The 23507-nt window shown below is 36.7% G+C and overlaps 1 protein-coding gene across 3 annotated transcripts; it reads right to left on the bottom strand.

Moving 5' to 3' along the window:
- Nucleotides 1-599: 599 nt before the first annotated feature.
- LOC143884728 (Transducin/WD40 repeat-like superfamily protein) lies at nucleotides 600-23225 on the bottom strand. Of its 3 annotated transcripts, none has more exons than XM_077388471.1 (17): nucleotides 23084-23225; nucleotides 21982-22111; nucleotides 21702-21887; nucleotides 20129-20290; nucleotides 19164-19572; nucleotides 18565-18683; nucleotides 13523-13600; nucleotides 13194-13334; nucleotides 12962-13006; nucleotides 12609-12775; nucleotides 5514-5592; nucleotides 5348-5433; nucleotides 3360-3489; nucleotides 3103-3235; nucleotides 2321-2469; nucleotides 1887-2085; nucleotides 600-1207 (listed from the first exon to the last, which is right to left on the bottom strand). In XM_077388471.1, exons 2-17 carry the CDS (start codon nucleotides 22099-22101, stop codon nucleotides 1005-1007), a joined length of 2406 nt encoding a protein of 801 aa, XP_077244586.1. In that variant the 5' UTR covers nucleotides 22102-22111; nucleotides 23084-23225; the 3' UTR covers nucleotides 600-1004. The 3 variants fall into 3 exon arrangements, with proteins under 3 accessions (XP_077244586.1, XP_077244587.1, XP_077244588.1); XM_077388472.1 differs by having other exon boundaries at nucleotides 21982-22105; nucleotides 23084-23223; XM_077388473.1 differs by lacking the exon at nucleotides 13194-13334.
- Between the last annotated feature and the right edge of the window lie 282 nt (nucleotides 23226-23507).

Genomic DNA, 23507 nt, shown 5'->3' with positions numbered 1-23507 from the left:
AGTAGAGAGAGAGGGTAGAGAGAGACTGAGAGACCACCATTTTCAAGACAAGATTTTGCCGATGTCATCAAGAAAAAGCTGATGTGACCACTAAATATTCTCCCACATAAATCCCAGGAAAAAAAAAAACCCAGCAACCAAACGGTATATCATGTCCCTCGTTTAAACCATAAAATTTCACGACTTTAAAATAAAGGAAAAATAATGATAGAGATCAAATTAGGCCTGCCCTGATTGGATTGCAACAAAAACATTTCTAGTGGAAATTTTCATGGGAAAATTTCTCAAATTATTAGCAGATTAAAAAACATCCTCAAAACATACGATAGGTACAAAAAAACTACCCAAATTCAACTGAAAAAATTAATCCCATTGGATTGTTAGGAGGGTCATATACTGTGAGGACTAATTTTGATACCAGGCTCACTGCATCTTTCAGAATTCTTGGTTGATAAGGAACAACAACTACAAATCAACATTCCTACCAACTCAACTCAAATAGGCCTTTGTCCCAAACTAGTTGGGATCGGCTAATGAATCCTTCAGAAAATTTTCACGAAACTACAAAATTTTCAACATTCCTATCAGAAACTACAAAATTTTCAGAACCCAACATGCCTGTTTACCTCTTGATTGATTTATTCTCACCCTATAGCAAGGAGCCCAGCATTTCAATATATATCATGTTGCTCCATGTACACAATATGATTGCACAATATTTCCATATATCCTGTTCTTCCATGCCATTTCCAAAACCAACACGTAAATTTCAACCCCCCATTGGGATTCTACTCATCTAACATACAACCTTTCTGATGCTACAACGTACCTCGCATGACACCATTTTTGCCATTCCTTCCATGCCCAGAATACAGAATTTCTGCTATGGGCATATCCCCTCTCAGATGCCATGCGGCGTAAACGGGTTGAGAGGAAAATGGCAGCATTTACTAGGTCATTTCTCTAGCTCTGCTTATCTTTGAAGGTCAAGAACTGACGAAAAATTACTGTTCCACACTAGTTCTCTTTTCTAGCAAGGATGCTAAAAATGCTGAACACAGGTTGGTGAGGGGTGGAAGAACATGTGAAGATCCACTGAAAACAGTCTCCCAAGGTTTATCAGATGGCACAAATGGGAATGCTATCGGCTCTTTCTTCAAATTAAATGCAGGGAGCTCCCCATAGATAGACGCATAGCCAAATCGTTCTGTAAATAAGAATCAAAGAGATAAGGTTCAATCCGTGTTTTCATTACTTTATTTCCTGGTGGTATTTTAGCATGCAAGTATACATACTCCAAAGAACGGGCAAACAGAACTTGAGAAATGAAAAGCTATAGAAATGTGGGTAGGAATATCATCGTGGAAACCATGAATTTGAGGAGGGTTCCGTAAAGTTAGATCATATTGTAACGGAACGACAAATAAATAGTTTTGTATCATACTGTATTTCAGTATATGGATTAACAAAGCCATAGAGAAAGGGAATGAAAAAACCATACTAACAGGACATCAAGGTGGATTGGATTAATCACGTTAGTTAAGGCAAGAATTATCGAGGTGGAATGGACTTCTTTTTTCTGAAAATGACAATGAAAAAAAAAACCTGCCAAAACATGCAATATGTTTCCCCAGATGTCATCTTTCATTTCCGTACAGCAACAAGAAAAGGCAGCTGGGGGAAACAGTCCCACTGTTTTGGCATAGCCTCCGTCAAACGTCATAACTGACAATCCAACCAAGGATATACAAAATGACCCATATGTAATGTCATTTCAATTATTGAACAATGTTTCCTATTAACCATTTTTTGTGGGTTTGTTTAACTTCCACAAGATGATGTAATTAACAAAACCCAATGAATAAACTAAGTAAAATAAAAATCACCTGATTCTTCAAGAGGAAGTTGAGGCTCCCGAAGATTAGTGATAGCATCATGCTCTTCTCTGCTGTATGGATTGAAGATGACATATTCATGATCACCATTTATATATACAAGCATCAGTGAAGGTGCTCTTCCCTCAGTAGACTTCTCATCATGCAAAGAAGGATTTGATTGCACAAACCCAAGCCCGCCTCCCTTTGCCTGAAGAAAAATAAAGAAGGAAAACATGTAAAGGATAGCCCATTGATCGATTTTACGTATTTACAGTAAACAGGGTTTTTAAGAAAGACATTTCTGTAACACATTCAAACAAGGCATTGGAAAACGGGGCTGCACCCAGTTCCTCTGAAATTCTTGCAGAATATTTGTCAAAAAAGGAGAACATTATAATCAGAGATAGTCAACTAGTGCAAATTGAACCGCAAACCAACCCTACCTTCTTCACAGACCAAGTGGCCACTGGAATGGGATCTTCCGCATCGAACAATAAAATTACCCCATCTCTGTCTTGCAGGGTAATTTCATCAGATTTGGGGATAATGCCTAGAACAGCGAAATGCAAACTGTCTGTCGTACAAGTTACAGCTGCATAAAGATGCAAGAGCCAGAGTAATAAACCATAGAAACCATTCAATGATTTTGAAAAAAAAGGAAAGAATATTCAGTGTACAATAGCCAAACCACCAAATGCCAAATTGTAATTATGACATCTGAGCCATTGATTAATTATTGTGATATCCAAATATGTTTCAAGATCATGATAATTCATGCTTAAAGACCAAACCCAACATGTGCAAATTCACAATAAAATCTCTGCAATCACATGAACATTTCGAGTAAAGGCGATGAAAGCAAGCATGCATTTTTGCTGGTGCTAGTCATCAATAGTGACACAATTCATGACATTAAAAGAAATGAATGTCCCAGAAAGTTTCTAAATCATTTCAAAACCATGGATTTTAAGGCTGTTGGTGGATGAAAGCATAATGAGAGCATGTACATGATCAAGTGTCCTTTTTTGAAAAAAAGTACATGATGTCTGACAATTAAATATCAAATCAGAAGTACACTAAATATTTAAGCTTATTGCAATTAGTTGACAGAAGAGAGAACTGCAGACCTTCTGCAAGCGAAAGAACCAATAAAAAGATCATGGTATCTATAAATCATTTATGATAATTTGAATATCAATGTACCTACGGACGAGAATCTGCATACCTTCTGAGAGAAGTTTATATGACCAGGACATGGAAAGTTTTGACATACTCCAGACGGAGAGCTGCGGTTTTGAACCCCGGGATACAGATACAAGATATTCTGACTTCCCAATGAAAGAAAGTGTTACAATTGGCTGAAAAGAAGAAATTCCAATTATTATTACCTGGTCAGGTCAGTAATAAATTTGGCAAAGGCTAGCCATATTTATGCATATACACATGAACACATATTAGTTGAAAAGATACACAAAAGATCACCATTAGAGTCTCTCCGATTACAGCTACAAGAACATTTGTGTCAGGGTTCCACAATGTAATTACAGCTTCTGCAGCAACAGCTAGAACAGAGCCATCAGTGGAAAATGCAGCGGCGGTCAGAGGCCTTTTCCTGGATGACAATCAGTTCTTGTCAAAATAATGCCAGGAGGTTAAAAAGTTCGATTTGGGGATTTATTACTGTGATAAGAAAATGTCATTCCAAAAAAAATATCGTGATAAGAAAAAAGAAAAAGTAGGTTGCAATCAGAATAGATAAATGAGTAAGGACATACATAGATTGCTATCATCCAAGTTCCAATTTGGGGATTTATTACTGGGATGAAAAAGAAAAAGAAAAAGAAAAAGTAGGTTGCAATCATAATAGAAAAATGAGCAAGGACAAGTATAGATTGCTATCATCCGAGGTAACCGATGTATAGTCAAAGAAAATAAAGGCACTGCAAATAAAACTTAGGACCTATCAGGACCTCTTGATTAAATGAAAACTTGAGGATCAAAGTAGTGCATGAGGTTAAATTTGGAGGGTCATTCATTGAATCTTTGCTATCATCCAAGGATACATGCATCCAAGGTGACTTATGTATAGACGAAGAAAAGAAAGGCACCACAAATAAAACTTAGGGCCTATCATGAACTCTTGAATGAATGAAAACTTGAGGAACAAACTAGTGCATGCGGTTAAATTTGGATGGCCATTCATTAAAAGACTCATAGCTCGTCTAGTGACTAAAGCTTCTACACAAGATATGCATTGACTGGACCAGTGTCTTCAAGCTGACTGTAAAACACGATGAAATCACATTGGCAGTTTAGGATGCTGAAACCAGGAGATGGTCAATACAGCAATCTGGATTTCAATATACATTTTTACATAGTAACCTGTAACATCAATAGCAAGAACTATACACGCATAGTCAGTAATTAACATGTCTAAACAGATATAGAATCTGATGAAACCCATCTTGACTTGAACAACATAAAGAATTCTCAAATGCGTCTAGTGTGAATTAGACGATGCAAATAATCTTTGGATCGAGTATAAAGCTGTTTACAAAACATGCTACCAATTCACTGCAATTGTTTGCGTAAAGAATTGTTTAGTAAGAAAACTAGGACTATGTTGAGTTGTTCAAAAAAAAAAAAGGACTATGTTGAGAACTTCAACAAGCTTTAACAACACGAAATGGAGAAAATGAAAGAATCAAGAACTATGTTACTTTATAAGAATGAGAGGGTATAATAAGAAATTCCTATTGCATTATATACACCAACAAGTGTCCAGAGAAATTCCTATTGCATTATATACACCAACAAGTATCTAGAGATACAAGAATCTTTACATGTGACTTTATACACCATATTATAATGTTTATAAGTCACCAATGTTCCATATAGCCCACCCCCTCACCCCACACCCACACGCCCGCCGGCCGGCTGCGCGCACAAAATCGATGCATTTGGCCACAAAAGCATCAATTTGCGAGTCAGAAATCATGCTTAGGGTGGGACATTGCTTTTGTGAAGATATTCGCAAGCCGATTTGTGACGTTTGATACATCATAAAGGCGTTGATGTCATTATCACCATGATCACTAACTCCTTTTTAGGCATGTATGAGATCAGAATACAGAACAAAATTGTGTTAGTCTGGTGTCTTTTCACAAAATCCTGTTTTATTCTATTTTGTTTCCACCATCACCAATAAGTCTGACAATGAGAAGTTAATGCGTCCAGCTAGCTAATATGGGTCCAAATGTCCAAAGTCATTGTCAGTTAAATTTCTTGGAAAATTGATTAGAAAGCATAACCATTTTATGCTAATCTTGGGCCAGCAATCCACGTAAAAAAGACTATGACAAGATATGCAGAATAAGTAGCAAAGATTTTTTTTATTGTTATTAATCTATGCCCTGAATGGATTGCAATAAAATTTTTGAAGTAAACCTTATAGAAGGACAGTACTATACTTGTATGAACCAACAGATTGGCATCTCCAACCAGATTTCTGAAGTTCTTGATCTTTCAGCTGAGTCTCATAATTACGAAACCAAATCTGAGAAAAAAGAAGCAAAGGCCAAATTACAGACAGAACAACCAAAATATATCCATAAGGAATCCAGTGAGCTAGAGTACCTTGAAGTCACCCCTATAAGAAGAGCTAACTGCCATACTGCGGGTAGGGTGAAATGCAAGAGCAGAAATTCCAGCATCACTAAAAATTGACAAAAAAAAATAGATGGGCATTTTAGAACAACATACAGAATATTCAACTGAATATTATAAATTCAAAAGCGATAGGAAAACATGCAACTCAAAATCACTAAATAATGTCAAGTTGTCAACTAGAAAGAACAATAAGGAAACAGGAAATGGACCTGTGTGGATGAAAAGGATTCTAATTCATTTGCCCCATTAAGGATATGAACTAAGGACACATGTGAACTCTGATACAAATATTGAATCTCATCAATCAGGTCTACCAATGGCCAAGGCCCCACACCCAGTTTAGAAGCAGAAGAAATAGGCATTACTGCCGTCCCCTTCCACTACTAAATTACCACTTAGATTTTTTATTTTATTTTTGGAATGGTAAATTACCACTTCGATTCTTATGAGTCAAAGACATTTTAGAGTGGCGTGATGATGCAAACATGACAACATAAGTCCCAAATTCAATTAAAAACTATATATATGAAGGCAGTGTTGGGCCTTGCTGGAGCAGAACTGCTGATGTCAGCAAGACATCATCCTTTTGAAAATAAGGGGAACCTGTCATTCTTTTAGACTTTTGGAATCCATTAAAAAGGAGTTTGAGATGCCTCTATTAAGGACAACTGTCTTCCGAAATTGATACAACTACAGTAAGATTGATTTCTGAACAAGAATGGAAGCTTAACAGAACTAGATTAGGGTCACAATGAATGGTTTTTAAGTTTAATTAGGAGTTTGGGTAGAAATAAATGGGATTTTAGATGTTTTATTGTATTAGGAATTGATTTCCAGTAGATTACAATTTCTGTGTTTCAGTTGCCTGGGACTTTAAATTCAAGTTTCAGATGTGTCACAGATAGATTGTAAGTAGGAAACAGCGTCAGAATTGTCGATAAACACATGCCATGCTCACAATTTTCAGACTACTCTTTTTTTTCTTTTTTCTGCAGATTAAATTCTTTGAGCTTATTAATGTAGTTTTCTGCTGCTTAGTTTTTCCAAATCTTATTTTCTGCTGCTTTAGTTCTTTATACTATCCTATTTATGCGCTGGTGGTGAGGATATCGAGCTGTTGACCTGGTGTTGCTTTGTCTTAAAGCTGGATTTCGTTATTTTCCAGAGATAATAGGTTACCAAGATTTTGTATGTCTGAGGTTTCAGAAACCTCTATTTTTGGTTAATTTCAGCTGGGTGTTTAATCCCCTATTTGGAGCATACAGTTTTCAGCAATCTTCCTGAGCTCGGCTAGTTCGCATTCATAGTACTTCAGCCTACAGAAAATTTCCACTAGGAATTGTGTGGTGACTGTAATCTTTTCACAGCCCTACTTGCATCACATGAACCTACACCTAATTTCTAAAATACAAAGGACTCAAGTAAGCCCACTTCATCACACCCGCATGGGCCCACATCACTCCCAAACAGGCCTAAATTGTACAAAGAATTCCAATCAAAGTTAAAGTAGAGTACGTCAAGACTGGTCCTTCACTCCTTCACACCTAGCTCGAATCCTCACTCATACACTTTTCTGACTGACTTCTATCTTCGATCAAATCTTGGTCATTTGTTCCCTTTCATTCATTATTAGCAAATACCTAATGAATCAGAATGGTCCAAATGAAAAGAACATTTTATGAAATATAAGACTTCAATATCCAGTCCATCATAGTAAATTTCTAAAGCTGAGGCAAAAATTAATACCATAATTCTATGTTCCAATGAAACTGATTTTTTTTTTTTTGGAATGGTTATGTTCAATGAAACTTCATTATAGAAAATAGGATTATGTGAATATCATAGGATATGACTGAATTATACACACACACACACACATATATATATGGAGAGAGAGCGAGAGAGAGAGCAAACTGTTTGTGCGCTCTTGCGCGCATGTGCTCGAGCTTCAAAAACACATGCGGCCCACATTTTTGGGATGATCCAAAGCATTCATTTGAAAGGCCCTTACATAGATAGGGTGTCCACAAAAAGTCAGCTCCAATGGGTCATCCTTACCCTTCCATTTGTGGAGGGAAAAAATGGGCACATTCGTGGAGAAAGAGTGTCCGTCCATTTTAACCTCCACAAATGGAAGGGCTAGGATGATCCAATGGAGCTGATTTTTGGTAGTACACACCCTATCTACGTAAAGGCCTTTCAAATGAATGCTTTGGATCATCCCTAAAAATGTAGGCCACATTGTTTTTGGCGCTCGAGCGCGCACGCGCACACATAAGCTATCTGTGCATGGCTGCACAAAGTCACAAACCATAGTGGGGGCCACATTTTTTGGGGGATCCAAAGCATTCATTTGGAAGGCCCTTCCATGGATAGGGTGTGTACCAAATCAGCCCTTTAGGATCATCCTAACCCTGCCATTTGTGGAGGGTAAAAATGGGCAGAAACAGTGTCTATCCATTTTCCCCTCCAACTTTGATTGGGTTAGGATGATCCTATGGGGCTGATTTTCGGTACACACCCTATCCATGGAAGGGCCTTCCAAATGAATGCTTTGGATCCCCCAAAAAATGTGGCCCCCCCATGGTTTGTGCAGCCATGCACAGATAGCTTATCTGTACAGCTGCACACAAACCATTTCCTCCAAATATATATATATATATATATATATATATATATATATATATATATATATATATATATATATAGAGAGAGAGAGAGAGAGAGAGAAGAGTTGTTGCGCTCGAGCACAGAAACAGGGGGTGGGGACATTAGGGGGGTGATCCTAACCATTCATTTGGAAGGCCCCATCATGGATGGGGGGCCTACCAAAAATCAGCTCCATTGGATCACCAAAGGGTGTCCATTTGTGTGGCCAAAAATGGACAGATACTGTTTGTCCACATAACTGTCCATTTTTTGCGCCACAAATGGACACCCTAAGGTGATCCAATGGAGCTGATTTTTGGTGGACACCCTACACATGAAAGGGCCCATCAAATGAATGCTTTGGATCCCACCCAAAATGTGGCCCACCCTGTTTCTGTGCTCGAGCGCAGCTAAGCTTAGCTGTGCTCGAGCGCAGCAACTCTATCCTCACATATATATATATATTATGTTTTCTGTGGTACTCGTGCCTGTCATTATAAAATTGATCTGATAGTTTACCTGCTAGTTTTGATATTGGCACCCCTATCGTTATTTTAAACTTCTCCTATTGGCAGTTGGCAGCTTTTGGGCAATTTTAAGACCAACAAGAGAAGTTTATTTTTTGTTATTGTTATAAAAATTAAACAAAACATAGCAGCTCCAATTCATCAGCATTCAAAAACATAAATCTTGAAGATTAAATCCAAAGGTGAACTTAACTCCAAGGTTAGCTCTATCAGCAGCACTCTAATTGATATGTGGACATGGATTCATGTGGAGTGTTGATGCAGATATGAGGTGTCGACATGGAAAACCCTAAAATATAGAAATGGAGACACGCCCATATATGTACATACATACAAAATTACTGATTACTTTTTCTTTTTTTTTGAATGGTAACAGATTTCATTTCAAAAGTGATGACCAAGAAAGTCTTCCAGAAGAATACAACAGAGAAGCTAGATAAAAAAACAGGAAAAAATACAACAAGGGACATGGATCAAGGAGGCAACTATAAGTCTGAAACAAAATTACTGATTACTAATCATAATTTGCAACAAGATACATAAGATATTCATTTAACAAACTAATAACCCTTAGGATTAAGCAACTATAAGTCTGAAACAGACATGAGGTAATCAAATAACATTGCATTCGTCAATCTAATCTAGTTCTCTTTAGTCTCCAATATGCAGTAAGGAAGAGCTACCAACATTATACGGTGAATATAATATTGGAAGAAGATTTTTTTAGGGTTTTAAGTTTATGGGAGAGGAATAAGAACAAATATTAGTAAAAGAATATTTAAAATAAGAGTTAAGAATAGAATAAGAGTTTCATTAAAAAAATAATAAAAGAAGAGTTAATGATAAAAGAAGTAAACACTGCATTCCATAATAAACAGCATTTCACTTGATACAAAAATGTGCCGGCACTAACATTAAGCCTGATCCATTTTTAAAAAAACTAACATTAAGCCTGACACTTCAACCCGTACTTTTTACACACGTCAAAAGGAGTGTCGATACGCGTCAACACACGTGTCTGTTAACAGTAAATTCAAAGGGTCAGCTAAATCAAAGCTAATTAGCTTCCCAGATGAGGAATGTATAAGAATATATGATGACATTCCATCCATAACATAGACGATTTCTACAATCCATAATAGGCCCACAAGGCGAAACAAAGGGAATCAATTTCCATGATGATCGTTCTAAAGGCCAATATGGAGGAAGACAACAAACACTGTAGAGAAGAGTCTCCATAAGCAGACTAGTACATGCCAATAGCCTTCTCCTCCTAAATTGGTACAAAAAATGCGACCAAAACCAATCAGTCAGAATTTCTATGGATGATGTACTGAAGTCGAGCATGGTTGGTGTGAAACAAAACTAGGACAAATAGATGATAATTTGAAAGGCCAGTATTCCTCAAAATTATCTGAGGAGACCCGCCATTTCCACTGCTTCGTTAACAAACCAAGCCTAAAAGAATATCACGACACGTATAGAGACTCAATGATGATGCAAAGAGAGCAAGCATAATAAAAAAAATGCCTAAAGCATAGTGTTCAGAATTTTTATGCAATAGATAGCAATATGGAGGTAGTAGTTACATGTAACTGGGGCATTCAACAATGTTCGCCACATATGTTTAAAAGTTGAAATAGCATTTGTCACGGGCCACGGCAAACAAAAAAGGTTGTTTTAATTCCACTCGTATTTGGCCCGGCATCAAATCTCTTTGATGGTAGATTTATTGATATTAATAACATATTAACAAGTATTGTGATGGAATTTAACGAGTATAACAGCTATGAAACTTCCGGAAATAGTTTGGAAAAGCTTACGAATCTATGAGACAATGTCTGGTGTTGGGCCAAAATTGAATAAAGAGGGGCAAAGTGACATAGATATTTATAAATCCGTGGATTTCAGCTAATGAGATCCTCATGGATGCTAGAGTATTAGGGCAAAGAAAAAGCAAAGAATGCACGATAGTGTATAAAAGAGAAAAATAAAGCTGACATGCATGAATAAAACATTTGTGTATGTTCCATTTTTTGATAGGTGATGATGAAGTTTGAAACCCTGATCTCAATGTTGCACACCTGGGAGCATCACCATTAGGGCCACCATAGATGGACAATAGGCAACTATTAATGATGGTAATTGGTATCTGGTTACTGTTTATGGCCTGTTTGTTTTAGATTATGACAACCTGTTGTGGAGTCCCCAACCGATTATTGGACTCAAATTTAATGCAATATTCGGTCCAATAATCGGTTGGGGACTCCATAATCAGTTGTCATAATCTAAAACAAACAGGGCCTTACAGTTTTGCAATAACTGGTTACTGTTTATAGTTTAGCAGGGGTTCTCCTTCCTTTGCTAAAGAGGACACCATTTCATTCGTTACTTTCAAAATATAGAGAAAGGAAAATGTCGAAATCCACAAAGAATGTTTTCAAACCTCGACAGGCCACAACTTGTGTTACAAGGCTAAGCAAAATAGCACTATTTTTTTTTTTTTGAATGGTCTAAGCAATAGCACTACTAGAATAGCCTTCCACAACCAACCTTCCATATAGGCTCATGCAAAATATCTTTAGCACCTGAATGAGCCAGCAACCATCATTAAAGTCTTCAATGTCAAATGGACCAGATAAGGCCCAAGCCATACCGCCCAAATGATTTGGGAACATGCTGCCTATTACACAATGACTTGGATTACTTAACTTAAAGATACCAACTCGATGTTCTTCCATCCAGCTTGGATCTTATACTCTACAATCTTCCATTACTTATTTCCTCTTTTGAATGTTCTTTCATCTAGCTTGGATCCTATACAATTTTCTATTACTACTTTCCTCTTTTGATGAAAATCTTGGTCCTTCACAGCACAAAAAGCCTCAATAGACAATGGCCAATGCCCAATGCCCAAGAAATGATCATACCTTTAACTTTTTCCCACAAACTTCCATTTAAGTCATCTTGTCATTGGCCTTAAAAAAAAGCCGTGTTGTCAATGAAGATGTGTAATAATTACTCTCCTTCCAAATGCCCCAAGGATGGGATAGGGGATAATTGAACAAACTACTCTTATTAATCAAACGGCTTCATAAAAAATAGGAATCACTTAACTAAGGATAGATTTCATTATATTTGACTCTACAATCTTTTTTTCTGAAGGGATACTCTACATTCTTTTATTACTTCTACCCCTTTTTGATGAAAATCTTTGTCTTTCACACCACAAGATAGGGGATAAATGAACAAATGACTTATTAATCAAAATGTTACATAAAAAATAGGAAACACTTAACTAAGGATAGATTTCATTGTATTTGACTCTACAATCGTTTTTTTAAAGGGACTCTACAATCTTTTACTACTTCTTTCCCCTTTTGATTAAAAACTTGGTCTTTCACAACACAAAAAGCCTCTGTAGACAATGCCCAATGACATCATAGCTCTAACTTTTCCCACAATCTCCCATTTACGCCATCTTGTCATTGAAGATGTGTAATAATTTCTCTCCTTCTAAATGCCCCACGGATGGGGTAGGGGATGATTGAACAAACTGCTCTTACCAATCAAACGGTTTTATAAAAAAATAGGAAACACTCAAGCATAGATTTCTTTCTTCTTCTTCTTTTTTAATAGTATGTATAGATTTCATTATATTTGATTGATGTCACACTTAAAGTAATCTCACAATCAATGGAAGAAAGAACACAAGCAAGATGGCCTCAACATATTTATAAGATGGACAAACAGATTTTACTTATATTAGACCATCAAAATATGCTGAGGTTGGAACTTCTAAGTAAAGACGCATCATAAGAGGAAAGACAAAATCCAATTAATTACTTGCAAATAATCATTCACTCGCTAAAGGTATTTAATTAACCTGTGAGGCTCATAAATAACGGTTGACAAGGTGTACTCTCCACTTCGGGACTCAGATGTCCAGAACTTGAGGCTAACAAGGCCCCCTATTCCCTCTTCAGGTAATTTAACTTCAACGGTACCCATCTTGGAGCCATCTATGGAGAGAGCTACCAAACTCACAACCATCTGCAGAACAAAAAAGTAAGAAATGTACATTTAGCTCACTGTAAACCCTCAATAAAGTTCATGGGGAAAACATAACCATGGTATACCAAGGCTTTGGCACTCTAATAACGAGTACACTAAAGAAAGGACATTTAGAAGGTAAAGGTAAAATGCAGAAGCTACAAAGTATTAAGTCTCAATGTATACCGTGACATCATCATCAGGATGATAATTTCTTTCATAGACTTGAACCTGTAAAAAAAGAACACATCAAATATGACGGTAATTGTTTATAGCATATCAGAAAAGCCAGTCAAAACATGAATGGCGAAGCCAGCAAACATTTCAAATTTCAAGAAAAGAGATACATGTGGACAAAATAAAGGTTAGAAAATTTATGCTAATAAATGGAACAGCTTTCAAAATTAAACATGCACACCTGTGAAACCTCACGGTTATCAAACAAGCTGTAGAATTGGATGCAATAGGTTTCTGTCTGTAGAGCAACTAATCCAGCAGTATGATAAAAAACATACCGGCTACATAAGCCTTCATATACCTCTGGAAATGAACAAGGAGGCTGAATATACAGTGTGTAAGAATTTATTTTACCAAGTTACTGTAGTCATATTTCCAAAGAAAGAAATGGAGCCCTTTTGGCAAGACATACAGTTAAAGTGTTCCAGTAGAACCAGGCATCACAGCACTAACACGAGATGCAAATAAACAAAACAGAATTCACACTTCTCGACAAATAGGTGAACGAACCTTGATTCCGGCTATGGACATCAAGATTTCCATTGAAGGCATTTTGAGTAGATGGATTTGATTATCTGCACAAGATATCTGAAGTTGCGCATTTCAGAACCACTATAATCAACTTATTCCATGAAAGTTATGAAATCAATATTTGCAAATTTACCAATTACGCAATGGAGAACACGAAAGGAAACATAATACTAGATTTCAAAAATAACAAAAGATAACTGATGCAAGCAAAGTTCATGAACAAACCCATAATTCAACAAAGAAAATTCCAGAGAAAAAAATCGACCAAGATCTATAAGTAGCCCAACATCAATAATGGACCCAATACGACTATTTTCGAAGAAAAAATAGAAGGATGTGCTATAGTGATGTATGATGGTTTTTACTGATATTATACATAATGTTTGGGTGAAGCTAAAGAAGGTTTTAGCAAGTGCAGCGAAAGAAAATTGTGAATAGTCTCTTTAGCTCAGGATTTCCAATTTGAGAAACATCTTTGGGCCAGGCCAGGAATAGTAACTTGTAAATTGTAATATGGGAAGGACTAAGGAGTCCATTGAATTTTACAAGTTGAGGGTCTAGCTTTAGAATTTTAATGGTTTCAAGCGTTACAGCGAATTGAGTGAAGCCTTCAATTTAGTAGCTTCCCCCCTTTTCCCTCACCCTAAAATGGAATTTCCGCTTAAGCTTCCCCAGCTTCAAAACGCTTACTAATAGCGGCCGGCTGGGGGAGCAAGAAGTACGGGATTCCCGTGAAGCTACATATACACTTCATTTTTGTTTTCTTTTGAATGGGGGTTCAATTATCTAGCAAAGTTCTACTTTTTAGTGGATTCCTACTGGTTGTCTGGCATCATCTGAGAAGTTCAACAAGAAAAATGCAAAGAAAGAAGATGCAAATTAGAGGTTGTTTGGTTTGCAAGAAAGGGGTGGAAAGGAAACTCTTTTTTCAAATTTCCACCCCTTTCAGTTGTTTAGTAGTAGAAGGAAATGTATTCTATGGTATATATGTGTTTCCATCTTCAAAGTGCGCTTATCCCAAATCACCGAAAATCTTTCCATCTCGAAAAGTGGGATGCGGCTTTTCCTTTCCACATAGAAAGAAATATCGGGCAACTCACGTCATCAAATATAAGTCCTCTCTCCCTCTCTCTGGCAGCTAGGGTGACTAACTGCTCTTTGGTCCAGATATACATGCAAGCCTTATATGGTTTTAAACATTTGCTATTCCATCTGAGCCCCACTAATATATCGAAATGATCGAAATGTTTGCATTTCCATCCCCACCGGAATGAAATCTACATGAATTCCTTCCACATCATTATTTCGCCGAAATTTCGACCAAAATTCCCGAAATTCAACCGAAACGATTGGAACGACAAATAAAGGGAAGATATGATTTGCATTTCATCAATGTAGAGGATGATATTTCGTAGGCAACATCATAAAACTGTACATCAAAGTAAACATATCTTATGCATGGGATGTTAGATCGGAATGGGACCAATAATAGCTCGTAACACTATGTGGTATTGACACTGAGTTAGGGTCCTTAGAGGGGAACTGGTCATTGTACTTTCTTATACTTCATTACATTGTACTTCTTAATTGACTTCACTATTCCAAACATGTGTGACAACGCATGTCACTAGGTGTTTAGGTGTTTCTTGCTTATGTGATGGTTTCTAGGTATATATTTGTGCTTATTCTAATATTTCCTAAAGTTTCATCTTAAAATTTCATCATTTGCATAAGTTTCCAAACGTTTCCGTGATTTTACAAGATTTCCACCGAAACCGAAATGTTTCCATTTTTGTGCCAACCGCAATCGAAATTGGAACCGAAACAGAAATTTTAAACCTTGGTCAAAAGTCCCATGTATGTGTTTTAGTAGGTACCTCTTGGCTAATACATGGCATCTAGCAAAAGATGGAAGTATACCAATGAATGAGTGATTCTAAGAATAGGAGAAAAAATTAAGCTGTGATAAGACTTGTAATTAACTCCAATATTCTTTCAATAAGAATGCGTTGAAGAGATGGCCTTTTTTAATGTCATGTGAAAAAAGAACAGGAATCACAAATCAGGACACAATGATCTGAGTAATCCAAAATTAAGCCGCTGTCCACAAATCTACTAACCTGTGTTTTTTTTAAAATGGCACCACTAATCTGTGTACCAACAGTTTTTTTCTTTTTTTTAATGGTATCTGTGTACCATCAGTTTATAACAAACAAATGTAACACAGCTACAATAAGCAATACTATTCTACTCATATTAGAACCAGATTACATTTTTTAAACTCCAACATTGACAGCAGAAATCACTCATTGACAAAACATTTCCTTAGAGCAAAGTCCAACCCATTCAAAAGCATAACATGCTGCTTCCACTGACCAAATTAAAGGTTCCAATAAAACATAAAAATTACACTTCCGTTCTCTATACCTTCAAAAAGGTTCCCAAGTGTTATATCATTTGGATCTTCCAGCCTTGTGTCTCTTCAACATATTCTATGGAGTATGGACATGCCCAGTCTATGAAGCACGGGTACGGGTACGACACGACAGGGGTACGTGGGTACGTGATTTGCCAAAAAAACCGGGTGCGGGTACGTTCGGGTACACCGAATATAATAATATATTTTAATATTTTATTATATATTTATAAAAATTAAAAATAATAATTGGAGAGCAATCAAATAACAATAACATCACCAAAATGAAAAATTCTAATATTACTCTTCATTTCATAAGTGATTAAGTTCCATATTTCATAACATGAGGCATCCATACATCATTCATTTGAAAAAAAGTCTGTCGCCAGTGTGTTGACCAGTGCCTGACAAGATGAATAATTTTTAGAGACCAAATTAAGAGATTTTTTTTACCGGACTTTTGGGATTTAATAATGTTTGGACAAAATAGATTTTATGAATTTTTAAAATTTGAAAAATACCCCACCATTTGGAAGTTAAGAAAGTTAAAATTTTGACCCGACCCTTTTTCTTTGAATTTTGTACTAGAACTGGAGAGTTGACTTTTTTTCCTTTTAGATTTGGGTGTTGAAACTATTTTTAATAAATCCAAAAGGGGGTATTCCGTTATTTACATGTAAATGTCTTTACTATTTTATTGTCCATTTACTTAAGATACATTTACATGTAAATATCGAGTGCAGGAAAGTAGAGAGAAGTACAGGAGAGGAAAGAGAAGCAGCAGGAGAGGAAAGAGAAGCAGCAGGACGTGTCGGGTACGTGAGGTGCGCACCAGACACGCATTTTTTTTTTAGAACAATGGGGTACGTACCCCGGACGTACCCGCACCCCATACGTGTCGGGTGCGGGTGCGGGAGCCTCGGGAGAGTACCCGTGCTTCCTAGTGCCCAGTTATAGGTGATCACATAATCATTGTGCCCCTGAAATAGGGATCTACTCATAAATCGTACTACTTGTCGCCTTCATGTAACTTTTCTTTTCCATATTATAGGCAAACGGCGAGAAAGCTATGCCATAAAATAAAAATATAGCATAATTACAGTAAGAGCAGAGATTGCCTAACACACAACGGTTGAGATGTATACATGCACCTTCCCGAGCAGGGACTTCGGCGAAGTCATTGCTTCTCAAAGGACATGAGACAAATAGAAACGGATACCCTCACTAACTCTCATGACACCTCTATGATGTTCGCCATATCATAGAATATATGACCCGTCGACAGGGATTCGCATGTCGATTGTCGAAACGGATAATATGTGCCCGATACGGCAACTCCTAAAAATCCAGAAACGGGGCGACGCCCGAAAACTTACATACAAATAAATTACTGATTACAAATCATAATTTGCAACAGATAAATGTAGTATTCATTTAACAAACTAAATAAATCTTAGTATGTTTCAAAAAAAAAATCTAATAAATCTTAGTATTAGGCAAGTATAAGTTTAAAAGAAACATGAGATAATTAAATAACAACACATTCATCAATCTAATCTAGTTCTCTTTCATTTCCAATATGCAGCGAGAAAGAGACACCAATATGATACGATGAATATAATATGGAAAGAAGAGTTTGTTTAGGGTGTTTTTTTTTTTGGGTGGGGGGATAATGGGATATTAGTTAAAAATGAGTTAATAATAAAAGAGGAGTTAAACACAATACTCAATAATAAAACAATAGTTCACACTTGACACGGTACATAAACTTGTAGACATGCCTACATTAAGTTTGGCACTTCTAGTAGTACATTTACAAGTGTCGGTAGTGTCGATGCGTGTGTCAGCATTAAACTCAAAGTGTTGGCTATATCATGGCATATAAATAAATTTAGTGTCCATGATATGATGCTTTAGAAGTCTCCTTCGGAGGTGGAATAACTTTCCAAACCATCATGACCCTTGGACAACATTAGCACATGAAGATATATCGATTTTCTTGAAGTTTTCTCCAACAGCCAAACACCTTGGGATAAAGCCACGGGCAAAAGTTGGTATAGATTAGGAGACGACTTCATTCTCATAGTGAAATCACATGTTAATAAATATCCATATGTAAAAGTTAGCAATTGCATGTCCATCAAAGCAAAAAAATGTCAATCATCCAGTGTGAGCAACAATTACATTCTACCATAAGAAATATCAGACATATCACAAAACTATGCATAAAATTCAGCAAGGCAGCATCCCGGGATACAACGCACGTGGTATTCCAAGCCTATCCAAACAAAAAAGAAGAAGAATAGAAAAGAAAGGAACGGTGGGAAACCAAATCCACTGCTTGTGTTCAAGGATGATTATTGAATCCTATCAGAGTAGCACTTGACATTAAACCAGAATACCATAAAAAAAATCAACAGAGTAAGTCAGAGCAATTGATATAATCCCTAATCAAATAATAAATGTGTGCAGATCAGACAAGAACAATACCATGGTAAAAAATAGGTGTGGAACAAAAACCTACTGAGAAAACTGAAAAGAATAGGAAATATGACACATGATTATCATATGATGCTACAATCAAGTAGAAACAATTTTATCTTACAGAGGAAAAAGAAGGATCTGGAGAATCTTTAAAATATAGGAGTGCAGACCCTATACGTGGTAGAAATTTTTTCTTTCCAGTATCTAGTTGCCAAACCACAAGAACTCCTTCCCTTCCACCTAAACAATGTTAAGAGGTGAAAATCAGATCAATCTAAATAAATAAATAATCCATTACCGAGCCAATGACGAGATGACTGGAGAAATACTCTTAACATCTTCATTATAAATCAACTAACAGCAGACAAATTCATGAGAAAATAGATTTTGCCATAGCGTCAAAGCAAAAGCAAAAGCAGAAAGCAAGGGCACTTAAAGAGAAAATGTGAGAAGTCGGAAGTACTAAGCAAACGACAAAAAAAAAAAGCAAAAGAGGAAACGTGTGGGAAGCATCATGAAAGTAAATATGAAGCGTGTAGGAAGTGTGAATATAGGTAGGTTAGGTTACAAGTAGGTTCGGGAGGACAAATCAGTTAATTATGCTACTGATTTTAGGGAAATATAGTTTTGCAATTTTTATAAATGAGACGATTGACATAATCATGCTTAAATTACCTGAGTATAAATTACCCGAGTATAAACATCATTCAAAAACATTACCTGAGTATAAATAAGCTCCATCAGAGGAGAAAGACAGAAACTTCACTTCAGTTGGGTGCCAATGCCATGTTGAGCAAGAGTCAGCATCATCATCGTCCCTTACCCCGGGCCTTTCTTCCTCATTTCTTACCTTTCCTCGACTAAATAATCGTTCGTTTTGTGTGAAATTTCTCTTTCCAAAGCCTCTCCATATCAAAATGCGTCCTGTCGCATCACCTCCGGCCACAAGTCTCTCAGTTGGATGAAATGCAAGAGCAGTCAAGTTCTTTGTGTGATGCAATTTTATCTTTTTGACTTCATCGTACTTAAAATCTTTTGTAGGGACCTTCCATACATGGAGTTTCCGCCCGTTTCGAATGCCAAAAAATTCCCCAGAGCTACTAACAACCATACGCTCTGGATTTTGAGTCTAGAACACAATAAAAACCAGTCAAACTATCTTAATATACATTGTTTAACATTTTCAAAAGAAGTAGGCTCAAATAAATAAATAACGAGTAGCATATTCTATTGGAGATCAACTAGTAAGATAGGCCTGTCTTAAAAACAAAACTGCCATAAATTAATGTACATGAAGCATGCTTGTTTGTGATCGAGACTATTGATTTGAGGGCCATTACTAAAGCAATCTTATGGCTTGTCCCATCCACAAAACTAAAATGTGCAAAGAATCAATGGATTTACGTCAGCCTATATCGGGGGAATTATTTGATGAGGGTGGGATCAGAGGCATTGGACAGAAGTGTCATGGCCGGATCAACACTCGATGATTGTACATCCTAGTGGTGGGCCTAGGCTGTACAACAACAATTTTATTTGATAGAAACAGTAAATTTTTAGAGATTTTTCTAATTTTATTACGCTGACTAGATACAAAATTGTGATGAATTTTCATAAGAAATATGTTCTAGCAAAATTCAGAACCAAAAAATTAAAGAGCATAGAGAATAGCTATTTGATTGCACCTCTGCCAACGGTCCTCCAACCACAGAAGACTTGGTTAAGTTAACCATCCGAATTTGTCCGTGGAGAACTTTATGCTGCTTATCTTCAATAGAAACAAATGCATAACTATTGGATGGCTTCTCATTGCTCTCGACTGAAGGAGTTGATAAATATGGAATCACCTAAGAGAAAAAGATACAAGGCTATGAGTCAAGTTCATTTCAACTCTAACTATTACAATCTTAAACAATGAATGAAGACAGCAAGAAAAATCCAACCCAACAGATTTTAGCAATTTTTTCAATGCTATCTTACCATTTCTTATATAGCATTCAAGAAACATGATGATACTGTTTACCTAAGAAAAGGGAACGGCATAGATTTTCAAACCTTCCTAGAGTAAAGGCTCAATTAGGGATCATAGGCAACTCCTCCCATACTTTGCAAACAAAGTGATCACTGATCATGGAAATGTGACCCAAACCGATTTCAAGGACGAGCCCGAATATGTGTCTGTAACAGCTCCCAAAAAAAAAAGGCGGCCCAGTGCACAAGGCTCCCGCCATTGCGGGGTCTGGGAGGGCTAGATGTACACAGCCTTACCCCTTGCTTTGCAGAGAGGCTGTTTCCGTGACTCGAACCCGTGACCACCAGGTCACAATGGAGCAACCTTACTGTCGCGCCAAGGCTCGCCCTCTAATAACTATAAAAATTATGCAAGGTCAAGCCCCTTAGCAATCTCATTGCCATAGAATTGACACACCCTTTCAATAGTCATAGTTTGAGGGGTCGTCACTGCCGTTGTTTCCAGCGACTCGTCGAATATCAAGTTGGATTCTCCCATCCAATGTGATCTCCCAAACCACAGGTCCAAAAATAGCCTCTCTCCTTACACATGTTAATCTAGTCAAACCTTTGAATTTGAAAAAATATATTTTTCCTGTTTACACAGAGGATATCCCCAAACACCCTGATCAACAAGTATAAATTGGTGTTTCTCTTGTTGTAACACATCACTTGGACTGATATGTTCTAGTTTCCTTTCCTAGCTACATTTTCATATTCATGCTGCAATGCAATGGTAGGATTCTTCTTGGACAAAGGCACTTAGTAAATACGGGCAAATATGTTGTGCATCCATATTCTATAATGGCCTCTAACATGAAATCTTTAAGAAACATGTGGAATACGATTTTACTACACCCCAAGTCCAAAAATACCAGAGAAACAGAAGACAAGAAAGAGACAGCAAGCACGATTTAAATGGTCCTCAAATAGTTGGAAAGCATGGTCAGATTTTTATTTTATTTTTTTGAATGGTTTGCTCAGATTGTTGAAGTGACTACGGTTTTGTTCGCGCACGGAAGTGATAATGTTTTCACCTGTATGGATAGGTTGGGGGCAGGCAGAAATCTTGAAAACACATCAATCAAATGTTTTGATGCCCTCTAACTGCACTCTCATAAAAAGAAAAGAGGCATGGATACACGGTTTCTCTTCCGCAATACCGCCATTCAAATAAAGGCCGTTAAATCAAATCCAAAAAGTAGATATGTAATGGACCCGAAACTATAAATATAAATGAGCCTTTACCATGGACTGGACTGGAAGTTGAACATCCACCTTCTTTATCAATTCTGGCAGGGAGAAGTCCCAATAACGAATGGTTCCGTCAAGTGATGAGGTCCAACAGTAGCACAAAATTTTACTTGCAGGTGCAGCAACTGGTACAACAATAACAGAAGTGACACGTGCTGAATGACCCTCCAGCTCTGTTATCTGCAACATAAGAAGAGATCCAATTTCATGATGTTCAACCCAAGAGGATATGCTTCGAGCTCTCTTACTCATAATACCGACAAACTAAAACTACCTGCATGCCCGTAGAGGTACTAAATACCGAGACAGTGCTCCCCGTGCAAACAAGCAATTTTTTGCCATCATTAGAGAATGCTGGAGAAGAAGAAACCAAGCTTTTCCCACCTGTAATCATGGCTCTGTTGCTTTGGAAAGAGGAACAACATAGTGGAGTTAAAAATGAAGTTCATAAAAGTTAAATAGATTGGTCTTATCAGTTACCAAGTTTGAGAGACATAGCTTGTACTTTTCTACGAAGTTATATCAAGAGAAAGAATCAAATTCATAAAAGAATATATAAAATGTAGGTATAACAATCAAATGTAGCTCAAATTCAATACCATGGAACAAACTTTAATTCAAAACACAACGGATGAGTTTTATCAAACATATTGACATACAGTTAAATAGATTAGTCTCATCAGGTACCAAGTTTGACAGACATAGTTTGGATTTCTCTAAGAAGTCATATCAAGAAAGAGAATTAAATCAATGAAAGAATATATAAAATGTCAGTATAACAGTCAAATGTAGCTCAAATTCAATACCATGGAATAAACATTAATTCAAAACACAAAACCCATGAGTTTTATCAAATACATTAACCTCTTTTCCTTTAAATGAGATAATCAATTCCCAATAAGACCCAGAACATTGGAAGAAAATGGTTGATGAACCATTCATGAAACTGCATCACATTAAGATTCCTAAATAAAAGTATGTTCTACTCTTCTATATTTTGCCAATAAATTTATGCCTTTTAAAACAGAACAAACCAGCAGAAGGAAATATCCTTCCAATGGTAAAACTAAGAATTTCTTTTCTATAACGTCACGTTATGAGATTTTATTTTTTTTTTTTTTCATTTCAGCAATGAAACTCGATATTACTAAAATAGCCATTAAAAAGCATCTTTCATTTCCTTCAAAGCTTGAAATGGAAAAAAAAACAGTAAAGAATAATAGTTTTCCATATAAGTATGCTTATATTGTTAGGGTAAAAGAGAACAAACCCTAGAAAACATGCCCTAAACGAGCTTTCTGAAAACCCTAGAAATAGACGGAGTGTGACAGAGTGTGAGAGAGAGAGAGAGAGATTAAGAAGAAATTTGTGCTTACCCTTCTTGTCGAGGGAGAGGGAGAGAGGCGTTGCAGTGTTCAATGGCGGAAATATACGAAAGCAAAACGCAAAAACCCTCTTCCGCTTAGAGGCTACCCTAAAACCCTCGCTTTTAAACGCTATTAATATCTGCACGAAGAAGTTTTGATAATGAACCGAACTTGAACTCACCTTCTCATTTCTGTTTTAATTGGCCACTGACAATTTTTGGAAGGGAAATGTTATCGGCACTACTGTATTTTGATGATCACACTCCTCGCTTTATTAAAAGTACGGTATGGCCCGCACCATAGAATGATCTAAACCGTCGATTAGATGGGCCACAGCCTAAATAGGTTGTGCCCCAAAAATCATTTCCATAAGTTGATCCTAACCCTCCAATCTATAAAAGGTTAGAATCAACTCTCAAACATTTAGATCGGA

This window comes from Tasmannia lanceolata, unplaced genomic scaffold (genome assembly GCF_043159265.1).
Source record: "Tasmannia lanceolata isolate RefF3 unplaced genomic scaffold, GAP_Taslan_0.1 ptg000008l, whole genome shotgun sequence".
NCBI classification, from domain to species: Eukaryota; Viridiplantae; Streptophyta; class Magnoliopsida; order Canellales; family Winteraceae; genus Tasmannia; species Tasmannia lanceolata.
This window is presented reverse-complemented; position numbering and strand designations above follow the sequence as displayed.

What these genes read in the sequence shown, in the direction of transcription:
- LOC143884728 (XM_077388471.1), bottom strand. Translation starts at nt 22,101, where the DNA reads ATGATTACAGGTGGGAAAAGCTTGGTTTCTTCTTCTCCAGCATTCTCT. An exon ending in TGGAGCTTATTTATACTCAG is followed by an intron (nt 18,684 to 19,163) that starts GTAATGTTTTTG and finishes AACATTGTTTAG; the next exon opens with GTGGAAGGGAAGGAGTTCTT. An exon ending in CCACTTGGTCTGTGAAGAAG is followed by an intron (nt 2,086 to 2,320) that starts GTAGGGTTGGTT and finishes ATTTTTCTTCAG; the next exon opens with GCAAAGGGAGGCGGGCTTGG.